The 25,826-nt window shown below is 43.6% G+C and overlaps 2 protein-coding genes across 3 annotated transcripts in view; one reads left to right on the forward strand and one right to left on the reverse strand.

Moving 5' to 3' along the window:
* Positions 1–6,959: 6,959 nt before the first annotated feature.
* HMGB2 (high mobility group box 2) lies at positions 6,960–9,310 on the forward strand. Its single transcript, XM_064449713.1, has 5 exons — positions 6,960–7,106; positions 7,561–7,734; positions 7,907–8,052; positions 8,145–8,319; positions 8,780–9,310. The coding sequence occupies exons 2-5, from the start codon at positions 7,585–7,587 to the stop codon at positions 8,933–8,935; spliced, it is 627 nt and encodes a 208-aa protein (XP_064305783.1). The 5' UTR covers positions 6,960–7,106; positions 7,561–7,584; the 3' UTR covers positions 8,936–9,310.
* Positions 9,311–18,700: 9,390 nt separating this feature from the next.
* The window catches only part of GALNT7 (polypeptide N-acetylgalactosaminyltransferase 7), a 73,499-nt gene continuing 66,373 nt past the window's right edge, over positions 18,701–25,826 (reverse strand). For both annotated transcript variants that reach the window (XM_064449714.1, XM_064449715.1), the window contains exons 10-12: positions 25,095–25,193; positions 23,652–23,780; positions 18,701–20,930 (exon numbers count right to left, since the gene is read on the reverse strand). In XM_064449714.1, the coding sequence (XP_064305784.1) occupies positions 20,793–20,930; positions 23,652–23,780; positions 25,095–25,193 (366 nt within the window). In that variant the 3' untranslated portion in view covers positions 18,701–20,792. The remainder of the gene's footprint in view (positions 20,931–23,651; positions 23,781–25,094; positions 25,194–25,826) is intronic.

Consider the following 25,826-nt stretch of genomic DNA (forward strand, 5'->3'; position numbering starts at 1 on the left):
ATGCTGATTATTAGTATCAAATGTAGTCACATAACAACTGCACAATACGATCAAGCCTATGAACTGGAGTGTTCAAGATAATTTCTCTCTTTAAAGGTTTATGTTGAAGTTGAGAGCTTACAGGTTTTAAGGATTTTAGTTTTTTTTCAACTTTTAAAAACTGGAAAAGACATGATTTAGACTGCAATTTTGTTTCTCAGTAGCTTTGAATAAGCTGGCCTTTCTTTGACATGGAACAACTTCGCTTGAGATTTCCTTGTTTATTTCTTCAAATGCACAACTGTGCCGCTCCCTATTTCTTTTTCATTTGTAGGAGGCTTTTATCCCTGCCGGTGCTTAGGGAGAGCTTCTGCTTAACTTCACACATGGTCACACTAAATGATGAGGATTAATCACAGAACCAAGGGTTTATTATCGAACTTCCGTAAGATTTTTTTTTCCACAAGAGTTGGGGCTGTGGAGTAGCAGCTTTAGCTTTTGACCAGTATTAGAGACAGACACATTTTCAAGTAGTGTAAGATCTCTGAAACACCCTTTTGTTACTGATAAACCCTTAAAATAATGGTTTAGTGTAGGGTATACAATGGGATCTTCTAGAGAAACTATAATTTTTGATCATCAGTTGCTGGAAAAATCACACAGGATGACTAAAAATGAGACAGACTGAATGCACAATTTCAAAATTTCCCATGTATTTTCCTTCTAGTCTCAGCAGATTACCTGTGTATCCTATGATTGTTTCGATGATACACGACAGGACTATATCCCAGAAATAACAGAATATATTATTCTACCAAGACAATGTCTTCATTATCAACAGCACAAGATGTACTCCACATGACCAAAACTTGAGACCCATTTAAATTTAAGTTTTTCCACTGCCTGGATGCAAGGCCAATGTGTTGACGAGTATCACAGTGCCTACAAGGAACCAGACTGTTACCAGCCAAACCTGCTGCTCTCTTCTGGCTGTGGGAAGCAAGAGGGTACGGTCCCTCCTTCCTCTCGTGGCCCATGGCACACATCCTTTTCAACTCACCCCATTCCTTCTCTTTCCTAAAAGATTTTAGAGCTGCAGTTGCATAGGAAACAGCTTCTACTGCCAGGTTCAGCTAGCTTTTAAGTTTCTAGCCCTCACGGCTGCAGAAGAAAACAGTCCCTCGGAACAGACAAGGTACAAGCAAAACATTCTGGTTTGTCCTGTAGAAGTTTCAACATTTGTAGGTCACCACAGGTTGACACATACTTCATTTTGGCAGCAGCGAGCGGCAGCAGATAGCCTTACATGGGTGCCTGGACTACTCGGGAGATGGACAGTGATTATGGCCTCTTTGGATCTGCTTGCTGGATGTCACACCTCCAGGTGTGGCCTGGACAATGTCCCACCCTTTGTCTTACTGTTTAGAAGGGGAGAAAGAATATCCTGCAACTATGTTCTCCAATTCCCAAACAGTAAAACATATGTATTAGCAATGACATTTTATTTCTTAAGAGTAAGTTGCGCATACATTTCAGGTAAAGTACCGATGTTTACCAAGGCTGGAAGAGTTTGGGGGATCGAGGCAGAAGGAAAGAAACTTTAACCAAATGAAATTGATTGAGTAGAGCAAGTTACAGCTACACACATTTCAGAGCCCCTCTTAACTGCCTGTGAAACTAATAGATGAACAAAGGCAAATTATTGCTTTCTTTTCATACCTGTAAAAAGGAATTAACAATACAGCAAAATATAAAAGAGAGGGCTATTAAGATCTCTGGGGGAAAGCGTTACTTGAGTATTGCTTTGAATGTAAATAAGAAAGTAAATGGAAGTGAGCTCTCGGAATAGAAAAGTTAAAAAACCCCCTTGTAAACCCAATGCAAGTGGAAAAAAATTCTTGTCAAATTAAGACTGAAAAAGTTCCGTTAAAAATTATTGTTACCAAGAACAGCTGGTGTTCCTAATATTATCTGCATGAGTATCACGAGAGATTTGTTGTATTTATTTCTTATCATATGACTGCTGCACTTCAGTCTCTGCTCCGCAGCTGTCCCTGGTAGTGTCTAATGTGGGCTGCCTTTGTTTTCAGTATTTGGTACGCAGCACAAAGTCAAAACAAGTTCCTGAGCTTTCAGACTAAACCAGCCCAGTGTAACACGGCTGCTGTTTGCCTATGAGCTGCTTAACTGGTTATGCAGGCTTCACAATAGCACATATAATAAAACAGTAATGTTTAAATATATTTCATTTTTAAAAAAATACATGTTATTTGCATGATATACAACAGAAAAAAGGGGAAGTTCTAATATTAACTTAAATGCAATTATTTAAGATAGTGACAGAAATCAGTTTTGCAAACTTTTGGGCAGCTGCAATTATATACGGTTTTATCAAAGTACAAAGAAAGTAACCGCTTATAATCGGAACACTACCGTAAAATAAGTTTTGTGCTGAATTTAGGTAGCCTAGGTAGTTCTGATTTTTGCTTTTCCCCCTAAAGCTCCTACCACATATCTCGTATGTGACGTTCACATGAAAGAGGCCAAAAAACATAGTTGCTGTCTGTATTCTTCATAACTCACATTAAAGACGAGTTTTTAAAGCAGTGACCTATTTAAGTGCTTTTGGTGTGTTGGATTTTAATCTCTTTCTATAACAAAAAATGGCTGATTAAAGCTAAATTTGCTTTTTCTTTCAACATCTTGCATTACTATTAGTGAAGTTCGGTGACATTAAAATCGAGAGCAGCTGTAACTTGCTTTCATTATTCATCCGGTAAACGCTGACTTCTCAGGTCCATAAGAGACACCTTTCAGCAGTAATCAATCAAGAACAATCATTGTCCAAAACAGAATTTTATTGCCATTAAGGCTACATTGAGGCATATTCCATACAGGAGTTTGGGTAATAGCAGAGTCGCTGGGGAGAGACAGTAGAGCTTCTTCATCCCACTGACTGAATTAAAACTGACAGTGTCACCGTATAATACGCTTACACCAGAATGAAAGTTTGGTCAGAGTTAAGGTCATGCAACTGTAGCTTGCAATTTCCTCAGCTGAATGGTATCTGTTGCAATGGATCCGTTGATGGAAACGTTAATTCAAATAAAAAAACCTTTGTTACTTTCTTCCCTTGCTTTGTCCATGCTGACACCAGCACCCAGAAGAGCTGCAGAAGCTGCCCATGGAAGCCAAGAGATACAGTATGATGTAAAGTATTATCACTCCCATCACACATTTTTGTTGTCTGTGACACACTTTTCTTCAATTCCATTTCTCAGCTCTGTAACCTCATTTCATCTGCCCAGTCTTTTCTCTCCCCTCTCTCCGGTGTTTCTAGACACTACATTGCTTATTTCTCCTCACACACAGTTTACTAAATATTAAGTGAAGTAAACAACAGCACCCAAAATTGTAGTTGTGGAGCAGATTAGAAACTCGAAGGGGCTCAAAGCCAGGGAGCTATAAAACTTAACAGTCATTTCATGAGCTGAATTATTCAAACAGAAGTAAGCTTCAAGTCCTGGAGCTTGTGCTTCTTCCCCACAACTGTCATCCACACGTGGCTAATAAATTAACCACGCAGACCGACCAAAGTCAGTACCGCATAGATCACTGCTTTAGAAGAGTAACAGCGACTGAATCTCTTGAGACAGAATTTGTGGTTTTGTCTGAAAAGGAACAGTGTGGTGTAATGAAAAAACAGTGACAGCTTATTGTGGAACCAGGCGCAGAGAGAAGCGCTTTTCCAGGCGCAAGGCTGCTGGGCAAAGCCACAGCTTTGGGACTGACAAGTTTCTAACATCGGCATTCTTGCGCAGAGCTTTCAGCGTCAGCGCTGCTGTGGAAAGCTTCCAGTATCATGTTCAAGCGTGGAAAATTTTCAATACTGCCTTCCTTGTTGGAGGACAGACAGATGTTAGAGTACAACTGTTTGGTTTCTTATGCTGCCCTGTGTTGCATGGCGTTGCGTGACATAACCCTCTATGCATATATTTTAATTGTAAAAAAGCCGCCTTTTTCAGATAAGAGAATCTAGAAAAAAGAATGTCTTTAAAAGAACAAAGGATCTATTTCTTTCTTAAAACATTTGATTAAATCATTTGAAAGGCAGGTCTCATTTTTTTCCCATAGCAGTAATTACACTTTCTTGCCCTACCTGCTTTTCCACAATAGTTTTCTTCATATTCTTAGAGCAGATATGAAAACAGATGCAACAGAGGAAGCCTCACTGTAATTATATCCCCATAATTTCCAAAGACTGTTCCAAAGTATTTTTTCCCATGAACTTGCTGTATTAATGTTAAAAGGAAGAGTAAGAATACGTTAATAATAAACTTACAAAAAAATTTTCTTTTTTGTTCAAGAACTGACAGAGAATGGATTTGGAAAGGTAAAATGAGAATAATTCTTCCTCTCCTTTCTACTGTTAAAAATCATTTCTGGTGCCTGTAGCCATCCTGATAACTTTTCAGTGACAAACTCCCAGAGGTCATGACTTGCTATTTTAGAAGCACTGACATCAAGAAAACTGCTTCCTGAAGACTAGCGGACCACTTCGTTGTTCTTTCAACTGCATCAGCGAGAATTCAGAAGTAAAACTGATTTTGATGGAGTTAAGCCACGTAAAAATGTAGGTGTGAGCAACGCAGAACGTACCTATGAATTTGTTCGTGTTCAAATGGTGCGATATGGACAGTTCTAGGTACGTCTGGTGGACAAAGAATGGTTTTACGCCAGATATACTAATCACTGTACTACGATTCACTCCATACACACTCATAAGATTCTACCATCTGTTACAAAATTGCTTTATTAACAAGAACACACTCTGCAAGAAACACTCATATACAGGTGGTTTACCACAAAGTGAGTAACCCACCCATCTGGCAGCTTAATTCACCAAACAAAATAGTGCTTTCCAACTAATGTATGAAGTAAAGGCATTTTTAAAGCCCATTTAAAACAACTCCTTGCAAAGTGGCTAGCCCTTCACACAATTCAGTACCACAGAGCTGAGAACATGACTTTGCTACCAAGCAGCAGCAGAATGGTTTAAAGTAATAAATACCGGAACACAGAATATCCCCTGTGAAAATGTTTATTTTAGAAGGTAAGCGTAAGCTTTGTTTGGAGGATAAACGCTATCAAAAAGTATAGCCATAGAAGTAAGCTGATAGAAGAATTCAGATAACTGGCTTCCGACAGGCTTTAACATCGGCAAAGGGAATGCCTATCACCGCATTGCTCTGTCAATTTACCTCCCAATTACCTTCCCTTCAAAGATTTAGACTAACTTTTCCCAATTTCCATTATGCCTTTTAGGGCTGCAGTTTGAGCAAACACATAAAGCTTAAAATGAAATAGGGATGAAAGAGGAGGCATTTACCACTGTATTAGTGAACTGTTCTGCATGAACACATCCAAGAAAGAGCTTGAAGGAACATGATAACTGCTTCTTATTCAACACTCCTTACACTGAGCAGATCTGGAATGAGGGAAAACTCTGGAGATCAAGGCATTGACCAATCTCACACCTGCAACTAGTCCCCCAGAGAGCTTAGGGCTTCTTGCTGCCATCTTTTTTAAAGGTGGGTTTTTTTTCTTTTTTTTTAAACGTTGAGCTAGGTTAACATGATTAAAACCCTACAGAAGGTATCTCCAGTAGGCAAAGTTGGGAGACTGGCTTTTCAGCACTGCTATAACCAGATCTTAAAAAGCAAGAGTATTAGAAACGCCTTAGATTAGCAAGAATACTTGCCTAAACTGATGTTAACTAGAGAATTGGTTGAAAATAACCAGAGAGAAAACCAACACCAGCAAAACCCACATCGTGTTCACTAGGGCCAAATCACAATAGAACAGACTGTAGTACTATACGGAAACTTCGGTTTTACCCCCAAACCGAAAGGGCCAGATTCACCACCGGCGGTTCCCTTGAAAGCGTTAACTGCAAACCAGAGGCGTGACACCTTCGACCGAGCTCTGCTTCCAGGCTTTCCGCTGCTGCCGCTTCCCCTCCACCGGCGGAACAAAACACGAAGAGCGGCGACACTTTCCCTCCCCGGCCTCGGCGCTTTTGGTCCGGCGTGAGGGAACACCCACCCCCCGCACCCGGCCGCGGGGCTCCCCTTCCAACCCCCGCCCCTCCGCCCGAGGGCTGCCGCTAGCCGGGCTCAGCGCCCCGGCAGCACCGCGGGCCCTCCTCCCGCGGCCATCGCTGGCGCGGCACGGCCCAGGCCCCGCGGGGGGCGGGCGTCGCCCCGGCCGTTACCCGGCGGCGGGTCAGGGCGAGGGCAGGGCCGGGCCCTTCACCGGCCCCCCGCAGCGGGCCTCGCTCGGGGCGGCACAACGACAGTTAAAGCCCGGCTTTACGGGCCGGGCTTGCGCCGCCGCGCGCCCGCCGCCGCCCCCACCCCAGGAGGGACGGCCGGGGCTCACCGCCGCAGCCCGCCCCCGCTCCCCCCGGGCGGGAGGATGACAGCGCCGAGGAGGCTCCACACCCTCCGCCGGACAAGCCACAACCGGGACTGCTCCAGCTGCAGCAAGGCCGCCGAGGTGGGCCTGAAACCCCGACGAGCCCAGTCCCTCCAGCAACTCCCCTTATTCTGCCCGCCCCGCCATCCTCTTCGCTCCCTTTGTATTTTTAAACCACGCTACAGCATCCCGCTCCGCCCAATCAAAACACGCACAGTCCCCAGCGGCCAATGGTGAGGGTCCCCGCGGTTTTTTAAACCGTCCCTCTCACCCAATCACCGCCCAGTGGTTTTAGCCCCGCCCCCTCCACTATCCTAACCTCAACCGGTTCCAGCGAGTATGAGCTCTGACGACCCCCTCGCGCTCGACCTAGCCGAGGAGCTGCTCGGCCGCTGACGTGAGAACGCAGCCGGCGAATCCCCGGCGGCCCTGGCCCCGGAGGGCGGGGCCGTAGGCAGTTTGAACCGCGGCGGCAGCCAATCCGCTGTGGCGGGGGGCGGGTCCCCGGGCTCCGCGGGTCAAGTTGCTGTGGCGGGTAGGGCTGTGGAAAACAAGAGGCTGTAAGTGCGCCGCGGGAAACCATTCAGCAGCAGCAGCAGCCGCGGAGGGAGCCGAGCCCCGCGCCGCCGCCGCCCGCTCCGCCCAGCCAGGCAAGGCCCCGCGCAGCCCCGCCGGCGGGGGCCGCAGGGCTACGGGAGGGCGGCGGGGGAGCGCGGGGTCGCCGCCGGCGCTGCCGGGCGCGGAGGGAGCGCAGGGCTGCCGGGGCGGGCGGGCGGCGCGCCCGGGGCGGGGGGGGGGGGGAAACGGAACTCGGGCCGGGCGGGGTGGGGTGGGGCGGGGAGGGCGTCGGGCGGCCCCGCCGGGGAGGGCCGGGGCGCGGGCGGCGGCGGCGTGCGGGGCGGGGGGCCGGGGGCGGGTGGAGGCGCCTGGCGGCGGCAGCGGGAGGTGCTGCGGAGCGGGCGGGAGAGGGGCCGCGGCGGGGGAGGGGCCGGCGCCGCCAGGGGCGTGTTCGGGCGGGAAGGCGCCGGCGGGCGGGAGCGGCCGGAGGCGCGGCCCCTCCCAGCCCCGCCCTCACGCCGCCCCTCCCCCCCCTCCCCCCCGCAGGGACCCGCCGCCGACCGCCTCGCCATGGGCAAAGGCGACCCCAACAAGCCGCGGGGCAAGATGTCCTCGTACGCCTACTTCGTGCAGACCTGCCGCGAGGAGCACAAGAAGAAGCACCCGGACTCGTCCGTCAACTTCGCCGAGTTCTCGCGGAAGTGCTCCGAGCGGTGGAAGGTGAGCGGGGCCGGGCCCGGCCCAGCCTCGGCCCAGCCCAGCCGGGCCGGCCCCCGCCCCTGCGGCAGGCTGCTGGGGAAAGCTCCCTGCCGGCAGCAGCTGCTTAGACCTTAGCTGGTCACCAGGCGCTTCGCCTGACCTGGGCTCTCCTTTCCCCTCCCTCTGTCCACAGACAATGTCTAGCAAGGAAAAAGGGAAGTTTGAAGAAATGGCTAAAGGAGACAAAGCTCGTTATGACAGGGAGATGAAAAACTATGTCCCTCCCAAAGGAGAGAAGAAGGGAAAGAAAAAGGACCCCAACGCTCCTAAAAGACCACCGTGAGTGTTCCTGTGACTGGGAAACCCGCCCCCCCCCCCCCATTCATTCTAATAGTCTGACACTTAATTTTAATCACTGTCTCTCATTTTAGATCTGCGTTCTTCCTTTTCTGTTCTGAACACCGTCCAAAAATAAAAAACGACCATCCTGGCTTGTCTATTGGAGATACAGCAAAGAAATTAGGAGAAATGTGGTCTGAACAGTCAGCCAAAGATAAACAGCCATATGAACAGAAGGCTGCGAAACTAAAGGAGAAATACGAAAAGGTAGAGTGAAAGCGATAAAGTAACAGTTAAAGCTGTTGAGGCCACAGTAAATGTGTGACTTCTGTTTTGCACCTAAACCATAATTCTAAATATTTATGTCAGGCTTCAGAATGCATAGAAAGGCGTGGTGTGGGCAATATGTGGAACCCTTACGGCGAACCTGGATGTGGTTTTTACGCATCTAGAGGTTTTACCAATAAGATGCCTGACTTCCAGAAAGCAGGTCACCTGCCTGGAAAAATACAGAGTCAGCCTCCAGAGCACGGTGGTCATAAAATTCTTAAAACTGGACCATGCGTTCTCTTGCCAAAAGGTGCAAGCACGGAAGTCCCGAGGTTGAAACCCCGCTTTTCAGCACGTACTGCATTTGATCTGCACAATACAGTATTAAGTTATTGAAGCAGTACAAATTTGTCTTCAGAGTGGTGTTGCCAGCAACTAAACAGCATTTTTCTTGCAGGATATTGCAGCGTATCGTGCCAAGAGCAAGAGTGATGCAGGAAAAAAGGGCCCAGGTAGGCCTGCAGGATCTAAGAAGAAGGCAGAACCAGAAGAGGAGGAGGAGGAGGAGGAGGAGGAAGAGGAGGAGGAGGAGGAAGATGAGGATGAGGAATAAACGAATGTCCTGCTGTAAAGATTTATGCTCAAAATCCAATATTTTGCTAAGAATGTGAACTCGAGTGCAGCTCATTGTTAGCTTCAGTATAAAAATCTGTACAGAATTGTGTATAGGTAATGTGGTTCTTTGTAGGGAGACCTCTATTTTTAATGTAAGTAGTAGCTGAGGGCTGCTACAGTTCGGTTTAAAAAAAAAAGTTGTGGAATGTTTCTGCATATTTAATGGTTTTGTTGAAATTCAGTGACTGATAGCCAGGTGTTTCTTTATAGCTAAGTAAAACAAAGGAGGTAGCTTAATAGCTGATCTTATATTTTGTAGTATATTGCATTGTATTACTTTTTTAACAATTTTGTAATAAAATGTTGTACATGATTGCTGTTGTATTCTTGCTGTTTCTGAGAAGGGGGCGCTCCCAGAACGCCGAAGCCCTGCGCAGGATCAGGCTTGGGCTGCCGCTGTTGCTGCAAAACTGACAAGCCTTGAAGTGTTACCTCCTGAAGTTTAGACTGGATTTGAAACCTTTTTTTCTCTTTAGCCACAATTCTCTCTCCCACATATACAACCCTTAGTGGTAACTGAAGTTTTTCTTATGCAAGCATACTACTGAACTACTGGAGCAGAGGTTCTTAGAGTCTTGTCTTGGCATATTGGCTGATAATGAGTGAATCTCAGGAACTTTCTCTGCCAGAGCTCAGGGTCACTGGCCTTTCCTGCTGTCCGTATCAGGATAGGAAAGTTGGCTGCAAGACAGATGTGGTTAGAGGTATGTCTTCCCAGATGTTCCCTGCACCTTCCCTCTCCCCCTGGCCCCAGTAGTCATGGCTTCTCATAAAATACACAGCTTGCAGAACGGCATGAAAAATGCTGGAATGTTATCTCCGCACATGCCAACAGATTCCTGCAGGAAAGAGGCTGCGTTTGTAAAGAACACGTGTTCCTGATACGTTCCTGTTTGTGGTGGTAACGGTATTGCCAGTTACACTACTGCTTCGTTTTCAGTTTTTAACTCAACCTTCAGTAGCCTTAAAAGTCTAAATCTCGCTAGCTAGCGATATTTGCAAGCGGGGAACCACAGATCCCACAGCTAAACTAAGCTTAATTTGTTGAGATGAACACTAGACAGTAGCTTTTACTAGCCTTTCAAAGCCCAGCACTGAAAAGCATTTAATGTCTAAAATACTAAGTACTGTAAAGGGCAACCTTCCAGCTTTTATCTTGTTTTTAAAGTGTCTCCCTGTTGTTCATCAGCTTCTGAAATCAATTTGCATGCAGCCATTGCACATGTATAAGAGAAAGAACGATTTCAGCGCTACCATGGCAAATGTCACTGTGGTAGCTTAAAGATAACATAGCGCTTTCTGAAACGAATTTTGACAAAAACACTCCGTGTATTCCTGTAAGTGTGGAAATAAGGCAACTAAAGGCAATTAAAACATTTTTATGCTGAAGTAGGTACTAACCTTTGAAGGCCTTTAGGAGCCCAGGCTTGTTTTTTCCTCCCTACCCTACCGCCGAGATACTTAAAAGTAGTGTCAGAAGGATTAGCTGCTGTTTTACACGCTGGGCCTGCCAGAGATACTCAGCACAGGGGGGATCAATAGCCCCATTTTGCAAGCTCAAATTTTGGGAAGCCACGGGCGTAAACTGGAAGTGAGAGGCAGTTGTTCTCTGTGTGGTACATCCAGTGCTCAAGAACATCTTCTCCTGTAGGGGGTTTGCAATCCTAGAGCACCTTTATCCTGAACTCAGACATCCTTCAAGCTAGAGGCAACCCCCTGTCGTGGCGTGTAGCCGAGACTGTGTTGGTCTCTCATTTTCAGTGTATTCTGCTCAGACTTCCCTGTAGAAACTCACTGTCACCTCCCCGCAGTTCTCAGACTCCCTCCCTGAAACGGAATGGTGGTGCTCCAAGAAGTCTTTCTGATTAGATTTAAATAATCTTCTGCAGCGGAGCAGTAGCATCAAAGTAAATTGACTAGTTTGATTATTTGAAATGTTTTTTTTACTTCTGCTCAAGTGCTTTTAAATTGAAACGAAATATAACCCTTCAGGTGCCCTAGAAGGCTGCATGGGTTACAGAATTTTAAATATTGTGTCAGAATAAGAGCACATCTTGAGGTAATTCAGCACAAAGGAGCTCTTCTAATATTTTCCTCAGTGAGGTAAAATGACTTTTGGGTTCAATTCCGTTTAGCATTAATTGGCTAATTTAGCTTCAGCACAACGCCTGCACAAAACAGTGCAGACCTGCCTGATGTTGCTGCTCTGTGGTCCCACGTCCTAACGGTGCTCTATGAAAAGCCACCTGTGGGTTACTTTTGTTTATGATCTCATTTACAAATATATCCTGACTGCTGGAGATCTTCATTGCAAAACCAGTCTGTTGCGCTGCTCTACTAGCCTGACCCACATCGTTACCCAGATCATTCTGTGTGCGCACCGTGTCAGCATGCGCTGCGGGAAGCCACAGCAAAGCTCTGCACCAAGCTGATCTATCAACTAAGAACGATGTCATGACTAAAGATAATCAGTAATTTTTAAGACAGTATTTTGTCCTTTCAGTAAGAAAGGTGTTGCGTGTGGATTAAAGGCAAATGGAAAAGAGCATGTGGAAATTACTACTTTCAAATTAAGCTTTAAAAAGTATGGTACGTCAGGTCAGGGTGTTCAGATAATGCCCACCTGTGAGCACTGAGAGAGCCAGCACTGGAAAGGACTGGTAAGTGATCAAAGTGCAACGGGAATGTTCGGAAAAGATAAAGCCATAGAAGAAAAGCTAAATTAGTTTTTCACATCCGTGTTCAATATGGACAATCTTATGAAATTACTCACGGGAAACTTTTCACTGGAGGTAAAATGGGAGGTCTGCCTCAAATCAAAACTAGAAGGGACGCCCAAAATGGTTGCAGGCATCAGGGAGACTGGTTACGCTGCATTAGAGGTCCAGCCAAAAGGCATACCACCCAGTAAAGACAACCACCAAAAACCAAAAAAAGACAACTGAGGTGAATAAAGGGCAGGTGTGAGAGAATAACAAATGTAGGAAAGCAAACTTAGAAAGTTAAAGTTATTTCTAAACCAGTAAACCAGAAGAAACCCGCACCCTGACAGGCCAGACGCAGCCATGTGTGGCAGGGAAAAATATCACAGCAACAGGAGAAAACACACAATTAATAACAGCTTTCCAACACATCAGAACCAGGAGACCTGCCAAGCAGTCCTAGGGACTATAGATGGTCAAGATACAGTAGCAATGCCTAGAGAAGAAGTCAAGAAAATAAACCTACTTTTTTTTAACCTCATAGTGGAGCTTCAGGAAGTTTTAATGACAGAACTTTTTAATGGGGGAGGCATGGTGGAGCATCTGTCTCAAATCCAAGTGTAAAAGGTTTTGAAACAAAATGACAGGACAGATGGTATTCATCCAAGAGTTCTAAGGAAATTCAAGGATGAAATGGCTGAACTATGAACCGTACTTTATATTTTTTCACTTAAAACCGCCTTAGTGCTAGAGGAATGGAAGGTCACAAATATGACACTAAGTTTTAGAAAGCATTCTGTGGAGATACAAGGAACTTCAGACCAGTAATGTCCATATGGCAAGTTGGTAGGAGCCATAATACTGCCGAGAGTTGCTGGACAAATGGCTAAACAGGAATTTGTGATTTCACAAGAGGAAATCCTGTTCCACAGACCTGTAAATATTCTTCAGAGAAATCACTGAACGTGAAGGTAAAGGAGATCAGGTAGTTCTGGTCTTAAGCTCAAGTGAGTTTGGTCTGGTCTACTTCTCATAAAAGGCGCTGCATGAATAAATAGCTGGCTAACAATACAGGAACGAAATAGGAATTAGTCATCGGTTTCACCGGTGGAGAAAAATCATCTATGCAATCCCATAGGTTATTTTTGGAGATGGGGCTAATGGCTAGTGAAGACTGTTTAATACACACATCAATGACTTGGGGAAAAAAAAGCGGTGAATGGTGCTGCAAGAAAGATGAGAGCTAACAGCGAAGAACTGTAAAGCCAGCCTGCAGCCTGAAGTGACAGGATAATAAAACCAGCGGGTGAAATACAGCGTTAATACAAAGTGTATTGAATGTTAATGTGTGCTCCCCCAACACGTGTGAAGGGGAAAAAGCAGGCCTAACGTTTATGTCATGGGTAATGAGGGCAGACAATAAACTACATTACGTTAGTCTGGAGGAGATGCTGGAGCTGTAATAGATAATTCTGTGAAGATGTAATAGATGTTTGCTAGGAAACCAAATAGCATGTTAGGCATTATTAGGTAAAGAGTTGAGAACAAAACAAATATTGACTATTTCCTTACCATCTTCCTAAAGAAATATAAAGTTTCATTTTTCTTAGATCAGCTTAGAAGAAAGCCTATTTACAAAGTTCGTCTTATTTTTCCCAAGTAAAACCTATGGTCTGAAGAACTGTAAATCATATACGCCTCTTTTGGTTTTGTTGTTGTTTTTGGTTTTTTTTTTGGTTTTTTTTTTCTTTCTTTTTCTTTTTTTTGGGTGTCTTTTCAAAAGGAAAACCTTGATCAGAACAGCTACAGACCTGGGAACTGACTGCACTATATACAGGCTTTAGAACTCAAATAACAGAAATTGCAAACGGGTAAGGAGAGAAAATCAGAAAATTAGGTTATCTTTGATTACCTATGATCTATTGAACTGTTTTCCTAACTGTCTATCGCAGGCATCTTGTGTATAACATTGGTACATAATCTAGGACTTACTGCTCAGTGACGGATTATTTGCTGCAGTGGCGAATGTCACTGATCCTGCTTCACTTGCCTTACCATCCTTAGCATATATTTACTCTTCTGTTTGTCTTCTCATTTTGGCTTGTATTTCTTTCCACATCTTGAAATATATGTGTGTTTTGCCAGCAACCCCTGCATTTCCAAAACTGCTGGGCCTCTCATACGAGCCGCATTCACAGCTCCGTCTGCTTTTCCATGATTCCTTTTGAATCCAGTGTCAAGAATCCCGTAACGGAGCCCAGATGTCGAGCTTCCTGCTGCATTCTCCAATGCACGCAGCCCTTGAGGGACGCATAACTCTGCTAACTGCGGGATGTGCACGAGATTCAGACCTACTCAGCCAAAAAAGTTGATTGCCTACACAAATTTCTCTTCATCAGCGCAATTAAGTAATTGTCACAGGCTGCAACCAATTCGTGAGCGAATCTGTACATTGCTCTGACTACCCTGATACCCTGAGATCACCTGTTCCCCCTAGCCCCGGTGTTGGAGAGGCTCTTGATGTTCCAGGACCATATACAGAGTCAACCGCCAGAAAAACCTTTAGCCAGCAAATCCAGTGCTCTACCTGTAAGTTGTATGGCTATTCTCAGTGGTTCCTGGCCCACACATCTGTTGGCAAAGTCTGTATCCATAAATCCAACAGAGCTGAAGGGATGATGTTTGTGTGGACAAGACCACATACTTCTGAAAGGCCCTTTAAAAAATGTGCTTTGATGATATTATTGTCAGTGCTGCCACCCTGAAGCCAGCTCCTGGCTGGCTGGACCCAGCACTGACCTAGCACTAACAAATCCTTTGGGAATAAGACTTTTAACAGGCCTTCATAATTCTCCTATATCGCACTGATTTGTCTCAGCAGAGTGAAGTGCAGCGCGAGTGTGCCTCTTCTGAAACCCTGAAACACTTTGCGTAATCAGATGTGATGGATGACCGAAATGTGCCTAGATTCAGACAGTGGTTGGGCAAATTCTGGACTACTAAATAGAAAATACCATCTCTAGCTCAGAAAGTGCTTGAATTGTGTATTGCCAGAAGTAGGGACAGTGTTAGACAAGTATCCTTGCCCTGTCCTTTCACTCTGCCCTGTGCTGCTTGACCACGTTGATCCTACCGACCACTGAGGGAGACAGGTTACTGTGCTAGCTGGACCTTTGGTCTGACATTGCATGTACTTTTTAAGTTCTTACGTTAAGCTCAGTTCTTATCCTAAGTAAAAATATTTTTCAACTTTGTCCATCAGAGACAAAAGGTCCTGATATTTCAGGAGCATGGACTCTATTCCTCTCATAGTCATCACATGGAAGATAATGGGACACTGTAACATTAAAAAAACCAAAAAAAGTAGGAGTGGTTCCTATCTGCAACTGGAAATGGCTCAGGTCAATATCACTCTATCCCCACTAGCTTTAATATCAGTATTAACCAGGTCCTGCTCTGAAACAGGGTTACAGAATTGTTTTCCTCAGCGACACCCCTCACCATCCTACCTTCACTCCCAGATGGCCAGACAGGCAGCTTTCCCTTCCATCGCCAGGTTGATCAGCTCTGTCTTTAGAGGTTCCTCAGCACTGTCAGGACAGGTAGGACTTCAGGGCATTCCTCAGTGCAATTTGAAGAGCAGTATGACCAGAAGCACTTCCAGAGCTTGCTGTGCTGTTCCTCCTAGTCAGCTCTTCCCAAATCTCCCTTATGAACCCACAAGAATCTCCAGAAGGCCTCTACTTTCATCCAGTTCTACTTTCATTCATTGTTCCTGCTGCCTCAGAAATAAAAATATGAAAATTGCAATTGTAGCTGCCTGTTGGGCAACTGTGATGGCCTTGAGGACTCTGGCAAGAGGGTGCAGCCATCCTGCAGGCTCAGGCTAGCAAGGCATCCATTGCCAGGTAGGGCTCAGGGTCTCCTGAGCGTACCACAGCACAACACAGTGCCTCCCCAGTGAGATGAGATCCATGGCTGTGTGGAAGCACAGCTTGCAGAGGGCACATTTTCACCCAACAGCCCTTGCAAATGCAGGCACCAGTCTTCATGGCTCTGGCCGTAGCTGTCACCTGTAAGCGCTAGTGCTGTACCTCTGTGGCTGGCCTCACTCAAAGAACATGCACCCAACACACAGAAGATCCACAGGACTTCGTACTCAAAGATCCACCACTGTTTAGTGTCAGGGCTTGTTCAAAGACACTGGCCTACACTATTTTCCTGGGGAAATCCTTCCACAAATTTTAGAGAGGCTGTATTCTGATTCCCATTTCCGTTCTAGTGCCTTCAAGTGATTCAGAAAGCCTATTCCAAGCAGGACTTCATTTGAAGACTATGCTTTAACAACTGTCTGGGAATGCTGCCTTCTTGACTGACACAAACGGCCACCAGCAGCCCTTCCCAGGAAAATAAAATATCATCTCTCCATTCGTTTTCCCTTCCCCTTTCAGGCCCCCACGGACACTCAGCTGTAGGGTGCCTGTTGCCATCACATGCATCTCAGGCATTAGAGTTGGTTTTGGTTTTAATATGGGTTAGTGCTACACTGCTTCTCCCACCTCTTGTGCAAGAGACATTACCCTTGCACAAGAAACATTGCCAAGTTGTTTGAACTGGGAGCCCATCGGAGGCGGTTCTGCTTTCACAGTCAATGATCGCATTCACGAGACCTGCGTGACACACCTAGCCCTCAGCCCTGCTTTACCTGCACTCCGCTTCGGATGGGGCACAGTTGTTGTCGCTAAAGCAAGCACGTTTCTTTTCAGTGAAGTATTTTAGTGAGGAAAAGACGGGATCTTATACACAAACATACCTTTTCATCTCAGTGTTTGAACAGCTCTAACTCCTTCTTACAGGCTTTGATCCTTGTCACCTTCACGGACCTGCTAACTGAGGGAACATGCATTTTTCATCAGTCCGTTGACATCCATCAGACCATAAGCTATGCCACTACCTTGCTGAAGAGTCTCCACCCACACTGTTGTTCAGAATAACTGCAGAGTGATGCAACATGGTGAAAAACCTAATGATTGTGCAGACAGCTTATTTTTTCCTTTACCAGGACCCATGTTTACATGGTAATGAAAAATACTTAATTTTTGTTTCTCATTGTGAAGAATGGATTATGTTTTTAAGATTTAAAAACCAAAGGTTACTAACCATTAACTGCCTTATCAAGATGTATAATCCACACAAACACCTCTTCCCACTTTTGCTGTGCTCCATGCTAGTTAACAGCTGAGGTCACCATGAGCTAGGCAGCACGCACCAATGTACAAACCTGTGGCAGCAGTACATGAGGGAAGATGACCAGGGGCTCCCCGAAGTGAAAGGAAGGCCAAACTGGCTTCAGTCTTCAGGGGCCACTCACAGTTTATGTACTTCTATTTTTTAAACCCAGAGGAAGCCAAACTCACCTACATTTTTTGATGGTCTATCACTTTTTCTACCTAGACTCATTCTATATAGAGAGTCCTCCCATACAGTGCCAGCCAGGCTACACCACTTAGTATTCCAACACCACAGGAGTTCAGAGGAGACTTGCAGGGTAAGCAAAGTCAACAACCTGAGGACTGAACACTGGCAACCACTTCTGATGTTCCCAGAAAGTAAATATTACTCTGGAAGATAAACACCGACACTTCTCAATGATTGCTCTCATAAAAGTAGCAAGATAAGATTTCGGAACACAGCAAGACCTAGTATTCCCATGCCTCTTATAGCAAGGAAAAGAACAACCAGAAACAGAAACACTGCTAATTTGTTTTCCCTGAGCTGTTTCTTTTCACCAGTTAAACTGACGGATCTAAGCTCACCAGCAGGGGACAAACAATAAATGCTTGTACAAAAAAAGTTTGTGTTCAATGGTGTAGATAATTTCTTCTGCATGTTCTGAAATTCCTGTGCTTCTATGGATCTTGCATAATTCGACCTTCTTTAACCTAAAGGAGAAATTGTGCTTGATATACAGGAACATCTAGCAAAGCATCTTTTGTGTTTTTATAGGCAGCTGGTGTGTTTTCTCTTTTCTTGTGAAAAGTCTCATAGATCAGAGATAAGCATAAAATTTTTACATCCCTGGCATAGAGTGTAATAGATCTCAGGCTTCTTGGTCTAGTTTCAGAGCAGTAAATTGATCTTGACTGTTGTCTTTAGGGACCGCAATTTGGAGGCAGATGGTATGGAAGAAGCCGATAGTACTAAAGCAGATTGACTGGCATCAGGGAAAGAGAATGAACTGATTCTAGGATGCCATCAATGGGACAGCGTCTGGTACTGCTTAAAGGTGCTGTTGGTTGTCCTGGCGCTAGAATCTCCGGTAACGAAGAAAGATGTCCCTTCCTTCCCACCAGCTCCTGTTTCTGTACATAAAAGGGTATTTCCTACATGAACCGGACTGTGCTAACCCCAGGATTTTGCCAAAAGAGCCTTTCGAAATCTGAATGCACAAAAGTGCACTCACAGACATAGCTGGGAAACAAGAATCTCATCTGTAAAAAAGCGCTGTAGATTTCAGCATTTAGGTTTGCTCTTAGGCCAGAACTTGTGTCTTCCATGGCCTGATGTAACTGCATACTCTTTTGCCAAGAAACCTTCTTGGGAAAAAAAGACTGTTTGACTGAAACATGTTTGTTGGTGGCAACATACATGGACTACGATAAAATACAGAGTAAAAACATTATCAGCTAGTCCTGACCTGTGGTTCTACTTTAGAAATTGCTCTCAAGTTCATTTTCTATGAGCATATTAAATCTACCTAGTTAGATCAGGGCAGGTGATACAAAAATCCGAATGTGTCCACGTGGCAACTCTCAGTGGGAATTTCATTTTTCACCTCACTGGCAAAAAAACCTGAGTCCCCACAGATACAACAAAAGGTAGCTAGATAAAACATAAAATAACACACTTCCAGTATTTGTACCTTTGTAACACTGAAGTTGTCTAGATTTAGAGATATGGGGTTTCTATAAAGATAATAATCCATTTTTACTCTGTAAAAGTATAGCAAACCCAAGAATTCAAATATTTTATTTACTTCACCTAAAAAACAAGCAACCCAGAAGTAAGATATACATAGGTTTCCCAGATTTATCCCTAATAAATTTTTTTAGATTTATACAATTTCTACAGAAACATACAGTGTATCAAAATCTGCATAAATCAAATTTATAAAATATGTAGAAATGCATAGTGATATTATCATCAACTTACAAAGCAAGAATGTGGGAATTATTTTTTTCCAAGCCTGCTATAGTAGGAAAAAGTCATTAACAGCAACAGCTTCTTACGATCTCATATTTTGTAAGGTTTCAGTCTCACATACAGATTCATATTCACATACAGCATCAGCTTTCAATGAATTGCACAAAATACCCATTTAAAACGCACACTCGCACAATTTGTGTGCCACCATTCTTTCTCTTATGCATAGTCATATGATTAAATTAATCTACCCAACACACTAAAATGGAGTCAGTTTTCATACACACAAGCAACAAGCACCGGCACACACCCTTATTCTCCTTTTTTTCCAGTTTCTCCCTCCTTTGTTTTCTATTTTTCTTAGCTCTGAAAGGATAGATGAGAAGTGTAAAGAAACTAGCAAAGATCCCAAACTAATAGGTCAGTGCAGACAGCCCTAAAAAGATCAAACTCTGTCACCAAATATGATACATAACCCTTGCTAACATCAATGGAAGCTGCATGCAATGCTATTCTAGATTTCAGGGAAGTATTTAGTCATATTTAGTAGTGTGACATGTTATAGGCATAACTCTTATGAAATCAGTACACTGGTGTCAACATTTAACAGTCACAAAATCTGGAATAAGGAAGTGAGGATAAGTCATTTCTCCTCCACCTCTCTGTTCATTCAGAGTAAATATTTATACTCCTAGGGGAGTTCACATAACCTCCTTTCCCGAACATTTTTAGAAACTTCTTCACATTCTATTCTGTACATTATAGCACCAAGTGGTTGTATTTTGGGTTCCTAATCCCTCAGGAAAAGTTTCCAATGACAAAAGTAAGAAGAAAATTAGTATAAATGTGGTTTCAGGGTTTCCATTTCTCTTTTCAAATCTAAATCTGGCACCCAAAGCAGCTGACAGATGTCCTTGCAAAGATTTACGTAGATGTGTTAAGGAGCTGGACAGTTTTTCCTAATCATAAGTTTTAGTCCACCTCTACATGATTTCCATTTAAAGTAACGATATAAATGAAGCATTGGATTCTTTCTATGTTTTACATAACTGTGCAGCTTTATTTTATTTCTTTTTAATTATTTTTATGTAAGGCATAGTTTAAACAAGCAAGTTAGTGCTTATAAATTCTTAACTGGAATCACAAGGGTGCTTGCTTCCATCAACCTATACCACATTAGCACTAAACTTGACACTAAGCTCTTCCTTGCACCGTACACAGCATCCAGTTGAAGTAGAGCAGCCAAACTAGCAACAGAACTGTCTCTTCAGTAACACAATAATTACACAGGGTGGTACGGTTGGTCCCTACCCCTGGTGACAGCTCAGAAAAAGCCATTGTGTAATTTCCAACAAATGTTTTTCTTGTGAAAGAGAGAAATGAAAGAGGCACTAAATATGTTGAAATTCACCTTCCAAAAAAGCAGCATGACTGTGAGAGAAGGCCACCCTGGCTAATAACCTGTGGCAGTGCTTAGTAAGATGCAAAATTAAATAAAAATATACAGCAGGTTGATAATCACCAAGTTCTATGAAAATCTGGTTACTCCAACCTTTTCAAGTGTGTGTAAAAAAACTGCCTTCAGACCCCTGAGTGTAATCCCAAAGAAGACGACAACGCTTTTAGCTATGTTCCTATGAAACACAGCTAACAGCACATTAATTTACCAACATCTTAAAACAAAAAGATGTAAACATCTACAGAGTTTAAGGTAAAGCAGTTTTGTAAACATTAACTGCGATGATAATGTTATTGTAATAATCACAGTTCGTCTATGTCCTTCATCCAAGCCAGGAGGCTCGCAGCTGTACAAAGTTAATAATTGCAGCAGTGTTCAGGCTATTTTCAGTCCTGTACAAATTAATGTGTCAGTAGGTAGGTTTTGTCTGTCTACACACTAAGGATGTTGTTCATTTCCCATTTTTGCGTTGCTTTACTGGAGTCACACTCTGAAATGAAAACTTGATGGAGGACTTCGGACCGATCCAAGCACTTCCCTGATGGAATGTGAGTAAATCTGTGCAGATTCTGGAAAACAAAATCATCAGGAACATGTGTTGTTTTTTGTTTTGGTTCGTTTTTTTAACATTTTCTTCCACAACTGTAATACAGCTATTTACAAAAGCAGGCTTCAGGGTCCCAGGTCAGTTCTATACTCATTTTACTATTTGTTAAATCTAGATTTTCACGGCCTTCACATTATGAAATGTTTGATACATGTAGATCCACTTGAAATGCTCTGCATTTCTCTTAGGCAACAAACTGCTAAGAAAATGAGCAAAACTGTGTTTAAAATGCTTCCAAGCCTTTTCATCCATCCTATAACCAAAACAAAAGATTAACTCTCAAGGACAGAGAATTCACTGGGCAGATGAGAGGTGACTTCACTGGGCAGATCCTCCTTCGGTTAGCCCTCACATAAAGCAACTGCCCAACACCAATGTTAACCACACTGGGGAAAAAAAAACCAGTAACTCTGCTCTCTGTTTGACTGGTAAAAGGAAAAGAAGAAGGTATGAGAGCAAGTCTGGCCTCCGGAGCAACAGGAGGCTGCCTAAGTAACTGCAGACCTATTGTGCCTAGCACATTCAGGCTGAGACTCGCACTTTTGGCTCCCTCCACACGCCTTGTGCTGCCATGCCTGAGCCTCACGCATTTGCAAAGCTGCCTGTGGCTCCTCCCACACTTGCTGACCCTGCACGCCAGATGCAGCCCCGACTCACTGACCAGTTGCGTCTAGCGTGGAGAGCAACAGGAGCAGAAGCAAACCCGCAGTACTGCGGCCGGGCTGGGGCTCCGCAGCCCTGCCCCATGGGCCCAGCGCCCATGGGAAGACACGCTCCCCCCAGGCGTGGGGACGCTCTCCATCACTGTCTCACTCCCACATGCATGCACATGTCCAAACGTTGGGTCAGCTCAATACCTGCTCCCGCCGTGTGGCCAGACATGGGGGGCCTGTACTTGGAGAGGTAAACATGCCTGAACAAAAGGAATAAGCAGACCACCGCCAGCCCTGTTCTGGATCTTTGCTTATGGGGACCGAAGCCCTGCTATTGCTTAACGCTCAAGCAGCACAGATGTTACGCTCACCAAACTGGCACGCAAACATTCATTCCAGAAACAACCAACCGACCAACCAGATAAAATCTCCTGGCAGCTTTCATTTACACAAGGCCACAACATTTTTCAGCGGTTCATAAGAATTTCATTCCTTACACCTCCTCATTAGCAGGAACGGTCATACAATCCGTACTGCACAGCAGAATGTGCCAAACATCTAGCATTTGCTCGGTTACACGCCCTCGGTGGTCCTTCTGCTCTCACACTCTTTTTTTGTATTTCTGGAAGCCAGTCAGTGTTTTGTTCTACAGCCCAGACCATGCCTACTGGGCTTCCTTATAACTTGTGGTAATAAGCAAACAACTACACGTCTTGGTACCACTGTGGAGGAAATGGATCTTATTGCATAAAAGAAATCCTTAGAGAGAGCCAAGTAACATGCTGGGACACACCAGAATGGCTGGAGAGTTAACAAGTGCTATATATTATCCCAATATTAACGCAGAAGTCAGCAGGCACTGGAACACTGCTTATTATTTTTACATTTCAGGTTCAAAGAATTTTGTCTGCCTATATGGCATAAGAAAGCTGAGTGGAAATGGCATTATGGTGCTTGATGTTTCCTAGCTCTATGCAAATATCAGAAAAAGTGGGGTGGCTTAAAAGGATAACAAACAGATTTTGCAGCACTCAACAGTGCCTATATCTTTCAGACAAACACAATCCAGATAACCAGCTAATGAGCTAATAAATATGCAATATGCTAGATAGACTGAAGAAAAATCCACACAGAAGAGTTTCTTAGACACAGCACCAAGTTATGTGTGGCTATATCCAAGGATAACATCACCCTTAGACTATTCAGTCTCATTTTTTAAGGGACAAACAGAAATATAACCATAGACATTTCTTAAAATAACCCTTTCAAAACTAGAATAGAGGACTCACAGATGTAGTGACTAAATAGACTGTAGCAGCCTTCACAAGTATATAAGCCAACATTCCACGCCTTTATTAATAATTCATAGATTTTGCAATAGCATTACAATCATGCCGCACCCAGAACTCACAACAGAGCATGTTATTAGAGAACAGCTAACGAACAGGAAAAAGAAATACTGAAGAAGGCAAAGACAACACAAGAAGGCAAAGGGTAATGCTGTGTTCACCTATTCCTATGTAGGCTTAAAAAGATCTTCTGTTTTTAAACAGAGTAACACTTCAATTTAGACCTCCTGAAATTAGATCTAATATCGATCCCAGCTGCTAAATGCACCTCAGCATTGAAGTAATCTTCTCACAGCATCCATTAGATAAAGAAACTTTCCTGATAGAAAGCATACAGAGAGGGTGATGGTACAAAAAGCTCTTGGAAACTCTTGTTTCCTCCGAGACAAGTGCTAAGACCTAACGCACCTGGGGCAGCACATATAGCCTCGTGAGATTTTCCTTAAAGATTCTGCTACAGAAGACAGCAACTAGAACTGCTAGCAAAAGCATCTTTCCCTAGAGCAAGTGTTCCTGCAAGCACGGATTTCCAAGAATGTGCAATTAACAACTTACTCGACTTGGTTCAGTTAACCTTGTCATAGATCTTTATTTTCAAATATACATGAAATAATAAAAAAGAGGTGCAAAAAACCAGAATGCAAGTCGTAATTTCTTTTCTGCTATATATCTGTTCCATACCTTGAAGTACTGCCAGTCCTTATATTCATTCTGATTACAGTGTGTAATCATAACTTTGGATCCATCCGGTCCTTTCGTTAAGCACTGATCATATTGCATGAGTTGATTAGCTTCATTGATTCGGAAAAGCTAACAGAAAAAAAAAAGTCACCTTTTTAACAGTTGATTCAAAATAACAATTAGTTTGGAAACACTGAAAATACCAACAAAAACTGCATCACTCAATATATTCTCTGGTGTTATTGCACCTATCTTTCAGGAGGGCTCTTTATTTCACATGACTTTTACTACCCTGACACTCAATTTCATGGATAACTTTCCTGTAGGATTCAGAAGGCTAAGAAACTTAGCTAGCAAGACAAAAATGACAAAAATAAAGGGATCCCTATTTGGGACATTTCTGAAAGTGTTTGATTAAAAGCCTTTGTATGATTTGATGGCCAAACAATCCACTGTCTTTCTAAAGGTCTGACAGCAAGTCCTTGGTTCACATGAAAGTGATTTCATGTGAAGACAGTACAACTTTGGCATTTTACCCAAGGAGGAAACCAAACTAATGCATCCAGATACAAAAAGAGTATCCTAGCTACTTCTTATGAAATAAATGTTACAGGGTTTTCAGGGGTAACGTATACAGAAAAAGGAGTGTAGGGAACTTTTTCATTAAATATCAAAATAAGGGAGGTATTTCCATGGGCTACTAAGAGCTAACCCAAATATGATTTTCAAAAGCACCGTCTTCCTGCATGTGATTTCATGACTGCCGTGACAAAACCTACCTGGTTTAACTCACCATCAGCATAAATAAGGACTTTAAATGCTGACAAGTTTTCCAGCCAAAATACGGAACAGCATGTTTGTGTGGTACTGTGGGTAGGTTTGTAAAGATACAGGTCAAAGACAATAGCAGCTTGGATTACAACCATCTACTAGTAATTATGTGCTGCCAATTAATTTGTAAATGAAGCAGAGGCAAATTTGTATTCAATTTCTTGTCTCCTGTGGTGGAAGATAAGTTACTGCACAAAAGTGTTTTATACTTCCATTAGAGCAAAACAACCTTGTGAAATAATTGAGTGAGGGGGTTGTTTCCTGAAGGATTAATTATTATGAGAAGATAAACGACGAGTCAGCAGCAATGCTAAAAGCTGCAGTTGTTCTAATGCAGTGATATGGTTGCTTTAAATGACAGTTTGTTTCCTCATGTATCTGCTTCACTGAAGAAGAGATTATGAATTTGCCTTCAATTTTGTACCATTTGTGTTTGAGATGACATTTTCAGATTCCCATATTTTAGCAGTGTCAGTATGCTTATGGAAAATCCCTAACTCCTATTTTTGTAGCTGGCACTTAAGTGACTTCACATACAGGCTTAACAGAAAGCTGGCCTGTCATCATCCACTGCAAGTAATTCTCCTTCAGGCTTGCCTCCAAGCTCCTTACCTGATTTCCTCCCATTCTGTGGCACGGCCCAAGCTCAATGAAGCCACCATTGGTGTGCCCCATGCTATCAATGCAGTAAGAGGTTTCAAAGCCTCTAATCTGGAAAAGAGGTTTCGTACTCTAAGTTAGTCTCAAGGAAAAAATAAGCATGAAAGGAGTTCAGAAAAAATTCCCACTTATCTTTCAAACCAGAAGCAGGTATCTGCCAGAGAGATATGAGACACACCTGTGTATGAAATTTAAATACTGATGTTAACCATTCTGGGAGATGGAGCTTCAAGCTGCCCATGCTGATTTGTGGGATCTTAGAGCACACTGATAAAGCGAGAGTTGCAAAGCTCAGCTGCAAATTAATGACACCAAAATGTAGGACTTTCAAGTATTTTAATTTATTCAATCTCCTATCAAAGCATGTTCAGTCTCCCAGGTCTTCATAAATAAAGCAGGAGCTCAGCTAAGTTGCTCTCATTTTGTGGATGAGAGAAACGTGAGGCAGAGAAGTTATACACAGCTATTATTAAATGCAGCCAGGCACAGCCCACAGACCCAGATGCTCAGAAGTACCTTCTGCAGCAGCAATTACACAGAAAAAAAAACACAAAAAGATATAAAATTGATGAGGGGAAGGCACAGGTATAGGAATAAAGAACAAAAGTCCTGTCAGAAAGCATGCCTGAACTGCTGATTATCCCATTCCCTCCTCAGAAGGGCCAGTGAACAGCTTTACAAAGA

Source organism: Phalacrocorax carbo, chromosome 4 (assembly GCF_963921805.1).
Source record: "Phalacrocorax carbo chromosome 4, bPhaCar2.1, whole genome shotgun sequence".
NCBI classification, from domain to species: Eukaryota; Metazoa; Chordata; class Aves; order Suliformes; family Phalacrocoracidae; genus Phalacrocorax; species Phalacrocorax carbo.

What these genes read in the sequence shown, in the direction of transcription:
- HMGB2 (XM_064449713.1), top strand. Translation starts at nt 7,585, where the DNA reads ATGGGCAAAGGCGACCCCAACAAGCCGCGGGGCAAGATGTCCTCGTAC. An exon ending in AGTGCTCCGAGCGGTGGAAG is followed by an intron (nt 7,735 to 7,906) that starts GTGAGCGGGGCC and finishes CTCTGTCCACAG; the next exon opens with ACAATGTCTAGCAAGGAAAA. An exon ending in TAAAGGAGAAATACGAAAAG is followed by an intron (nt 8,320 to 8,779) that starts GTAGAGTGAAAG and finishes TTTTTCTTGCAG; the next exon opens with GATATTGCAGCGTATCGTGC.